A 10,467-nucleotide genomic window follows, 5' to 3' on the forward strand; every position below is an offset into this window, starting at 1 on the left:
AAGCTGTTGTCGCCATGTTATAAAAAAATTGGTTCATGCTTTTAGCTGTGCGTATATCGAGTTATGGATGCACTTGGGAAGTTTGGAGAGCACTCAAGAAGCTAGAGTTGCTCTCGGCTGTCGCCTCGAGCAACTCTTACGCTTCTTTTGTGCTCTCCAAACTTCCCACGTGCATCCATAACTCGATATACGTACACTTAGCATATACGTACATATACGTACTCACGTATACGTGCACATAGCGCTCGCTGGTCCTACCTAATTCGTATTGAGCCATCATGAACGATCTGTGCGTATATAAGCTGACCTGTGCAGTATTAATTTAGCTGCAATATTTTCTTTGAGTTCAGTGCAAGTTCCTTTTTTTTCGGCAATGTGAAGATTATTGTGAACAATCAAAACTCTACTTAGAGCCTTTGACTTTTGCCAAGCTTAGATGTTTACTTTTAAAAGGACGTTCACGCTAATTGTTTCTGTTCATCCTTACTGCGCACACAAATTCTCACGCCATATCATACATGAGAGCGCGCGCTAAGTAATAAAATGAACAATGATAGGGCAGATGGCCATTGCTATAGCTTTGCCTGAATTTAACTATCTTGAAAGTTCGGTGATGCCTTTGTTTCTTTTGATGGATCATTTTCCCACCGATTTTCGATGTTTAGCGAAAAAATTAAGAAAATCTATTGACTAGAAGTTTGAATTTTTTGCAAAATGCACCATCAAATTCCGTTCTCTTTAGCTCTTCGTTTCTCTGTGCGACGGTTCCAAATGCCTCTTGAACGGTTAAGTTTTGTGAAAACCTTGGTAACATTTCGAATTATTTACGCAACAGACCCACTTCTACAAAATATGACTAAGATCGTTTGCCTCCGTTGACTCACCTTCGAAATTTTTAACTATAAGCCCCTGTAGACCATGCTGAATTACGTGCGCCAATTTTTCAAAATCAGGGTAGTTTTCCGCACACTTTATCTCTGAAACGAAGTTGGTGACCCCCAACTTTTTTACATTTCTGACACAAGTATTTCATTATCTGACTGCAGTAAAAATTTAGCATAATGGCGGCAAGACGTTTGACATGTGCTCCGAAAGAAAGTTCATTTTCTTCCTCGAATACGTTGCGAAAGTCATCTTCTTTGCCGGATATTTCAATGTTATGTACTAATCCAACGAATGACGGCAGTTTTCTTGTGTAAGATACTCATCCCTGCGAATATCTTGTTGAATCTGGCAATGGTGGGACGAGTAACAACGAACAACTACTTCGAACAGCCCTAAAAGGAAAAGAACTTAAAAACCTTAGCCTTAAAGAACTCAAGTCTGAACTTGACATGCGAGGTTTAACTAAAGCAGGGAATAAAGCCGCTTTGTCTGAGAGACTGAAGGCAGCGATTTTGAACGAGGACTCTCGCCCGAGTCCTACCAACAAGAGCGTTGCTAAAGACATCGAGGCTGTCAAGACTAATGATGATCAACCCGAGGTTAGAAATTGTCCATGTTATCATCGTCTCAGTCCTCTTATTGAAGATCTAAAATCTGAGATACGTGACATCAAACAAAAAATGTCCTGCTCGGATGATCGTCCTGCTGAAGCAGGTTTGGAGTCGCCGTTCAAAAGGTTTAAAGAAGAAAACGACTATTTACGTACACAGATGGCCGCCATGAGCGAACGTTACGACCGTATAAAAGAGGAGCGAGATTCCTTAAAACTCGTTGCTTCAATTATTTCCAAAGATCTGTACCAACAAAGCCGAGAGAACATTTCGGATAATACGCCATCATCGGCAAATTTGCTTAGTTCAAAGTCATTAATTCAAGATGAAATTAAGGATCAAGAGTCTCAGGAGAACATTAATGACTGGAAAACTGTTAAAACTGGTGTTAACAAGAAACAAAGAAGGTCCTCAACTGGAACGAAATCTAAATATACCTCCACGAACAACAAGCCTAACCCTACCGACAGTGAGGCTTCAGCACAGAATGACGAGCGGATAACAGTTGTTGTCGGAGACTCGCTCATAAAGAATGTTCATGGTATAAAAGTTGCTAAAGCCGTGGGTCACCGAGTAGTTGTCAAGCCATTCCCTGGAGCTAACATTCATGACATGAAATCACAAATTATTCCTACGATTGAAAGATCCCCCGACCAAATTTGTTTGCATGTGGGCACCAATCATTTGAGATCTTCTCCGCCGAATGACGTCGCGGATGCTATTGTAACTTAGCCAGAGAAATTGAGGGTGCGTGTGAGGCAGAGATAATCGTATCTGATCTAACAACAAGGAACGATGCCTACGGTGATGCAGTCAAAGCTGTTAACCGACGCCTGAAGCAATTTTGTAAGCAAAACGATTGGAAACACGTAAGCCACTCAAACATTACCTCAAAGGAACTTAACAAAGGCGGACTCCACTTAAATAAAGAAGGTAACGAACTGTTGCAAAGAAATTTTATACATTTTTTAAGGAATAATTGATCCCCGAGTTCCATGAATGTCGAGTCTAATGTTTCAACAAATTTGTTGGATCCTGTTTTAATTAATGAAAATAATCATACCTCTTCCCCAACGGCCACTTTTTCAAATATCTCTTATTCTTTACCGCCTGGACGCGGTTTTAAAATTGCCGGTTTAAATATCAATAGTCTTACAAAGCATATTGATGAACTTAGAATTCTTCTTGATGATTATTCTATTCATATTCTCTCACTTAACGAAATCAAACTTGATGAATCTATCAAAAGTTGTGAGCTCCATATTCCAGGCTATGAATTAATTCGTCGCGATAAAGATAGAAATGGTGGAGGTGTGTGCTTCTACTTAGAAACTTCGATTAATTTTGTGGTTCGTTCTGATTTGAATGTAGTTAACCTTGAAAATTTATGTCTAGAAATTCGTAAACCCAATTCAAAGCCATTTTTTGTAATCACTTGGTACAGACCTCCTTGTTCCTCGATAGAGTCATTTTCGTATTATGAATCACTTGTCGGTAAATTAGATTCCCTTGGCTTTGAATATTACTTAGTAGACGATTTTAACTGCAATTTGGCCTCTCCCCATTATGATACGAATACTCGTCGTTTATGTGAAATATCTGATTTATATGGGCTCCAACAACTCATCACTGAACCGACCCGTATAACTGAATCCTCATCAACATTAATTGACTTAATCTATACGAACTATGTTGACAGGGTAATCTGCTCCGCTGTCTCTCATATTGGCATCAGCGATCATAGCCTTATTTATGTTTATCGTAAACTATCTCCCGATTTCCCATCAAAGGGGCATTCTACCATATCTTACAGAAATTTTCAAAACTTTAATCGTTGAAAATTTCCCTAAAAGGGACAGCTCATTCCCGTATCTGTTAAGGAAACGTCGTTGGCAGCTCGTCCGGTGGACGAATAGCAGGCCTTTATTCAAGGTGCTATCGTCCACTTTCATTTCCTCCAGATCGTCGTCTTCCAGTTCGCCTTCTTCAACACTGCCTTCACTGTCCACAGCGGCATCCTTGAATTCTGGGTCAACAGAGAGACGAAATTCGAAAAAATCTCCCTCGTTTTCAGCTCGCTAAACTTTGATTTTTTCAATGACGCTCGCCTGGTCAACCTTTGCCAAACGCTGTTTGATAACTGCATTGCACATGTGATTTTTTATGGTGCTCTTGCAAGGGCAGAAGCGTTTTTTAGACTTAGGGGGAGGCGCGCTTTCCGGAAATAGACTATTCTTCACATACACATGGATGTGGCGTTTCATCTCGTTTACATCACGGAAACCATCCCAGGCTAAAGCTTGTATTCTTTCCAATATTCTTGGGTCGATTCTTTGAGATATTCCAGCCACCTGTAACCCAAAAGCAGAATTTTGTTTACTCCAGGATTCATTTTTCGTGTATTCTGTGACAAAATGTAGCGGTCGGGCGATGCCCTTCCACTTGTTTTGGCCTTTAACAAAGAGACATACCTGTCCTAAAAATGACTAGCGTTGTAGGAATCCCGTGAAAATTCAATATATACCCGGTTTTCTGCCCTCGCCTTTCCATTTGTAATGTCAGCCCTGAGTTTCTCAGAGGCCCTTTTTCTTCTTCTCTCCGTGTTTTCTGAGATCTTTATACAGAAAGAAAAAAAAAAAAGAAGTAAAAACAAATTTTGACTGCCTTCAAGTGATAAAGGATCTCTTGAACCTTATGCAAAATGGCTGCCATTGACATCTGTTATCTGGGCAAGTTTCTACAACCACGCACCGGGTAACATCAAAAAGAAGTGACATAATACACTACACTGAGACATTTCGGTACTTGTTTAAAATGGTAAAGTGTGACTTATTTAAATTTACAAGATTTGTATGGAAAAAAAATCACCACGGCCTGCCTTGCCTCATTTTTATGATTTTTAGATAATACATTTCCATGTAATTTACTCTAGTACCTAGAAAGGAATGTAGCTTTAATACTCCACACAGCGATTCCTTTTGACTTAATCTTTACGGTGAAGTTATTTATTTATGTTGACAAACGCTTCTTTTTCAAGGACAAAAAATAACTGAGGGCTTTTTTCATTGTGTGTTACCAGTTACACACGTTTACCGACCTACATCGTACGAGGGGTGAACTAAAGTTCACTTAAGTTTAAAGGGGCTATGTCATGGGTGATGCATCTTAATAAAGCTGGCCAATATTTCCAAATTTGTCCTTCTGTAATCCACCAACCTTCATCAGTTTTAACCATCCTTTGTAATTAGTTATCAAATCAGTGGTGTTTTCTTCCTTCAAAAAAACTACTTCTTTGGGACGCATCGTCTGACGTCATTGTTTTGAATATTTAATGAGGTCCTTTCGAGTCATTCCTTTCAACCGCGACCAAAATGTTGAGCATATATCTTAATGAATACGACATATGCTCAAAGTCTTGAGCATGTGACGTAATCCTGCCCCTTTTAACCCTTTGACGCCCAAGTAGCCATATATTAGCTGTGGTCATACTGCGCACTTTTGCCCTAGGTAAACTTGACTTGCTGACAGTTTTACCTAAGGAAAGTTAAGTTTAGAAGTGTGACCGACTTTTCCCAGTTAAATTTCCTAGAGAAAATTTTGTCCATTCAACCTTGAATATGTCAAGAGAACAATAGAATTTCCCTTGACAGTTACCCTACATGATTTGAAGGAGTAAACTGAAATCCCAGCGTAGTTAGCCAATAGATGCTTATCGGCAAACGCGCTGATGACAGATCTGATTTTATCGCGTCACGTTTTACTTGAAAAAGATCGACGTGCAAGTCTTTTGTCGCTTTTGTCGCGTGCGTGTCGGCGTGGGTCAGAGGAAGATGGCGTGGTTTAGATCGAGCGTGTAAGTCTGAATCATTTGCAATCAGTACACGTTTCATTTGGCTGAGTTTTCTCAAGATTTAGTTTCCTTGTTTGCTATAGCTTTTATTAATCGGCTTATAATATTTCGTTTCAGAAACCAGTATACTCATGGAGACGAACCGGACCCGATCTATAATAGCTTTCTTTTCAATCGGCTAAATAACAGGATTCAGGGCCTAGTGGAATGTTCCTACAAAATCAATTCACCCCGCCAACTTCACTTCATTCAACTTGACCAAGCACCGCTCCACCAGTTAGCGAAATTCCTTCAACGTCGAGCGTAGTTCAATCACCATCGAGCGAAATTCTTTCCACTTCACAATCCCTTGTAAATACCTAGATGTGATTTCCTTCAGTGTGACCTTTTCACCTGGGGAAAATGAAACCCAAGATAAATTTAGCTCGGGTGGACTCAGGTAAATTTTCCCTAGGTAAATCAGTTTTCTCTCGGGCAAAAGTGCGTGGTGTGACCTCAACTATTGCCACTTAATGGTCGTGCCCCTTGTACCACTTGTGACGTCATCAATTTAAATGTCATCAGATATCCTTGATAAGCAGATGGTAAAGCTAGGATAGATCTACCTGCGCAACAGTCGCTTTTGGAAATAGATGGCATTTTGACGTAGCAAATATAAAAACAACGTTATCAGTTTTGGTGCAAAAATGGTGGTAAAATGGCCCATTATACCTATAATTGATCAAGGTCCCATTTCCAGGCTTTGCTCTTAATTTACACCCAACTTTTTAGGACAGCCCGAAAGAATATGAAACGCAAAAGGTAGCGAGAGTAAAAGTCCCGAGAAAAAGGAAAGGAAAAAGGTCAGAAAAAAGTTTCGAGCAGGCAATCGCAGAAAAGTCCAAATTTTGGCTTATGCGCATGCACCAAATTGAAATATTCTACATTTTTGTACCTAATCTTAGAGAAATCTATCCGTTTGGGGAAAAAAATCGTTTTTTCAGTAAAACTAAGGCCCATTTAGCGTCATGGCAGCCAAAAAACTGACTTAAGGCTTAAAAACGACATTTTCTTGGTGTACCTTTGGGCTTGAAAGGGTTAACCTAGTTCCTAGGCTTTTTCTCCTCTGCCTCTTATAACGACTGGTGAGACACAGGAGAGAGAGCCTGGAAAAGAGGCTGATTTCCTGTGACAAATGGCTAACTCTCGAAAAGTCGGCTTCAGAAACATGTTACCATGGTTACTTTACGACCTTTACCACTGTAGCTTAATCAACTTAGTGTTCAACTTGCACGCCGACGCACCTCAACACTGGCTTTAGAAACTCGCCACAGTCTCACAACTTTTCGTTTTGCGGATTGGTGCGAAACACATCTGCAGACCCAAACTTTCGAAGAGAGACTTTTAATTGCATAAATACACTTTAAAAAACCAAATGCTAGTTTGAAACAGACGTTTCCTTTGGTTAAAAACACGGAAACTAAACTCATGCAATGAAATTATTTGTAAACAGCCATGAAAATATTTGTAAACAAACAGTATAGCAATATAAAATATTTCCATATCGTTCATGAGCCAAACAGAGACTTGAGAAATTTGTCATATACAAGTCTTTTATTCAATATGTAGATGTTTTGTCTTAAAAATAAATAGTGTTTTTCCTGTTTGAGCTTAACAAGTATTGCAGAAATTTGTAGGCCTTACAAGTCTTTTGTGACATCAAAACAGATTTTAATTGAGTTACTGAGATCCAGCTCATAAATCATCGAATTAAGCGTGTAAAGACTTTAACTTGTGGCAAGTTTACAGATATTATTTCAATTAATAAGAATTCAAAAGATTGCAGTTAGCAACAGCTAAGCAAGAAGCCAGAGCAGTTCCATTTATGCTGTGAGGGCCAGGCTCCCAAGCACACCAAGAATAAAGGTCCTTAGGTAGCCGCTGACCTGGGCGGAGCCTCCCTGGAGTCCTTTACCTAAATAAGGAAAAAGAAAACGAAAATCAGTCATGGAAAATTTGATGACTCATCTTAGTTCCTATTACTCCAGTATCAGAATAGAGTATTAAAACAAAAATGTGAGTTGGGAGAATTCAAATGATTTTTCCCATAATTTGCAGACGGCCCGTTTCTCGAAAGTCCTGGAATCTTTTTTCGGGTCTGCAAAGCCATTTTTAATTAATCTGTGTCTAAAAGCAAAGAGATCGTAGATGTAGTAATCATAAGGTTTGAGATTTTGCGACGGCTTTCTGGGTGCGAAAACTTTTCGGGACCGCCAAAAGGCCTCAAGCTGTGTAAACTCAGTGTTTTTCAGTATTTCTTAAATGCTTAAGGTTTGACAAATTAAAAAGACCACCAAAATAGCCTTTATGATTTATTGATCGATAGCGGGTTTACAATTCGTTTCATTGGCTAAATATAATGATTTTGAAATAGAAGCGATACTCGACAAAATCTCATGGCATGGTTAAATGCGAAATGCAAAAAACCATCTATCTTGTTACTGGTCTCCTTTAAAGCACAGCGGCTTTTAATAGGCCGGTATCTTCATTGGAGAGAACGATGGGAAAGATTTCCTTTAGAGTTAAAGGGTATATTGGATTTTACTAAAATGATTGCCTTGCATAGGGCTTGTGCATATGAAATTTGAATCGACCAATCAGGATTCAGCAGGCGAAAAAAAAAAAGTGCTGTCCTGACGTCAAATGTATGTTATCAACAAAGGCATTGAAGTCGTGAAATTTTTTTCACTATAGACGGCATTTAATGTTAACGAAAAGGAATTTATAATTCCGCAAACGATATCAGATTGCAAAAAGTGAAAAATATGAAACATTTTGTGTCTCCAAACTTTCAAAATGCGCCAAAAATGGGTCGTCCGCGTCCGGCGACTCGCTCGTCGAACGTCGATTGTCAAAAGGTAGGATAATAGCTGTGTTTTGAACCAAAACACGTTGTTCCTCGTCAAATAAACTCACATTTCTCGAGATAAGTATCAGAAGAGGTCAAAGCAACTTTATCATTGTCTTTATTTTTGTTAGCTGCGAGGAAAAAGACTGGACTGTCATCATGTCTTTTCGGTAGAACTGTTCGGTTTTGACTACCGCTCGTACTGCGAGCACGGCCACCGTATGCAAGGATGCGAGATATGACATAAAGAATTTTAGACTGCTTGCTTCAAGTTTACTACGTTCTTGGTTTTGTGCAATTACTGACCATACAGAACTTACCGATTCGAGCAACGCAGTGTCCTTCTTTGTTCTTCTTGTATGCCTTCTTGCATTTACACTTTCCTTCATAGCATACTTCATGTTTTTTGCACTTGCATTCTAAAATTGAAACAGTTAAGGAAATTTAAGTACTTTTGGGGAAGTACTTAACGTACTTTAGTACTTATGCCAAAGTAATTATACCAAAGTACTTATGGAACTCTTTTTGCCGGAAAAACTAAGCCATAGGCAATTATGATGGCAAGAGATGCAACGGCGCGCAAGGATCCATGATGCAGTGAATTGTGAAAGCTGTAGTCCAATATACATACAAGTAAATTTCAAAACAGCATATTCGCAGAATAACAAACTTGTGTTCGTCTATGGTCCCGCAGTTCCTTCAAAGTGCAAATCATGGATTCTTTCATCAAAAGCTTACCCTTCACGCAAACTCCGTCCTTCTTAACGTATCCCTGTTTACACTCGCAAGAGTACCCTCCCTGCACGTTCACACATTTCTCGCCGGAACCGCATTTATCCATAATTTCAGAGCCTTCATCCAGATCTCCAATGAAAATCAGAGCGTTTTCACTCACGCGCCAGAATGCAAACTTATTGGAACAAATAAAGGTGTTTACATAAGGAAAAGAGTTCGACCCCCACCGGGTTGGTTTGGTACACCAATATGGCCGCCGTTTCATTGTTTTGGGACAGGGATATGGTTGCCGTGACGTCGTTTGAAAATTCTGTTCTACAAAATTCTCAAAACATAACAGTTGTGATTGACTTTCTTAAAAACAAACTGAATTGGTATATAGGGTAGGCAGAGGCACATTCGTGGAGAGGCGTTTCTTCACTGTTTTGAAGTAAAATTTGATCTAGTAGTAATTTTTTTTCGGGGGAAAAAACACATGATCCTGTCGAGGAAAAGGTTGTTGTTATTCATCGTGGTAGATGCAATAATAAAGAGTATTATCGTTTGACTCACGATGTAGTCACTTGAGATGTAGATCGCGACGTTTCGACTGCTTACTACTAGTCTTCTTCAGGCCATAAGGTCGAGTGATTGTACGGTATCATTTATATCACAAAAGTCGGCTGTGATTGGTGCATTTCGATCCCCCTATTGTTCCGTTGTTCCGGTAAGTAGCTGTTCCCTAAGCGGTGCTCTATTGTACCGTTCTCCTGCTGTTACTTATTTTGATCGTGGGCATCCATACTTCAGGAATTTCAATTCCACTATCCATGTTGATGTTATTAGGGTGAAGTCTTAAGTGAATAGCCTCCTTGACCCTACGTGTGTACCAGTGAGGATCTCGATCAATAAACTCGACCTCATTCCAGATAGGATAGTGGCCGGCCTCGTGGGTGTCTTCAGAAACTGCGGAGATCTGGGTACGGGCGAGTCGTATATCCCTGTCGTGTTCTTTAATCCTCTCCTGCATAGATCTTCCTGTTTCCCCGATATAGACTTTGCCGCACTCACAGGGAATCCTGTAGAGAACGCCATCCTGTTTAGCCGGGTCGACAGTGTCCTTTGGTCGCATTAAGTGTGACCGAAGTGCCACGCTCTTTTCTTTGACGTTGATATTGGGGTAAAAAAACAAATCGAATGTGATTAAGCGTTGTTTGTACTCTTATCGTCATCACTTTGGTCAAAATTTGTTGAGGACTCACTCGGCGCACAACATTTTGACCACTGTGATGACGCATATCGTTGTCGATAAGAGTACAGACGACGTTAAACCACATTCGATTTGTTAATTTTTATTTCTCCCCAGATGCTCTATCCTCTAGACAATAAGACCAACTTACTTTCGTTTAATTTTCCAAATGCTTTTCCTCGCAGCAAACTGTCGGTAAGTGTTTCTTTGCACTTTTGATAATTTGCAGGGGCTAAAAGAGTGAAACGGGGCCATTACAGTGAAACAAAAT

At 39.8% G+C, this 10,467-nt stretch overlaps 1 protein-coding gene and 1 pseudogene across 1 annotated transcript in view; one reads left to right on the forward strand and one right to left on the reverse strand.

Moving 5' to 3' along the window:
• The first annotated feature begins 696 nt into the window (after nucleotides 1–696).
• LOC149095611 (uncharacterized) lies at nucleotides 697–2,560 on the forward strand (annotated as a pseudogene).
• A 4,153-nt stretch (nucleotides 2,561–6,713) lies between these two features.
• LOC149095612 (uncharacterized) overlaps nucleotides 6,714–10,467 on the reverse strand; it is a 9,984-nt gene continuing 6,230 nt past the window's right edge. Inside the window, exons 9-10 of the mRNA XM_089281839.1 lie at nucleotides 8,554–8,652; nucleotides 6,714–7,300 (exon numbers count right to left, since the gene is read on the reverse strand). Coding sequence (XP_089137965.1) covers nucleotides 7,209–7,300; nucleotides 8,554–8,652 — 191 coding nt within the window. The 3' untranslated portion in view covers nucleotides 6,714–7,208. The remainder of the gene's footprint in view (nucleotides 7,301–8,553; nucleotides 8,653–10,467) is intronic.

This window comes from Orbicella faveolata, unplaced genomic scaffold (genome assembly GCF_042242905.1).
Source record: "Orbicella faveolata isolate gen_17 unplaced genomic scaffold, um_ofav_v1 contig_5, whole genome shotgun sequence".
Lineage (NCBI taxonomy): Eukaryota > Metazoa > Cnidaria > Anthozoa > Scleractinia > Merulinidae > Orbicella > Orbicella faveolata.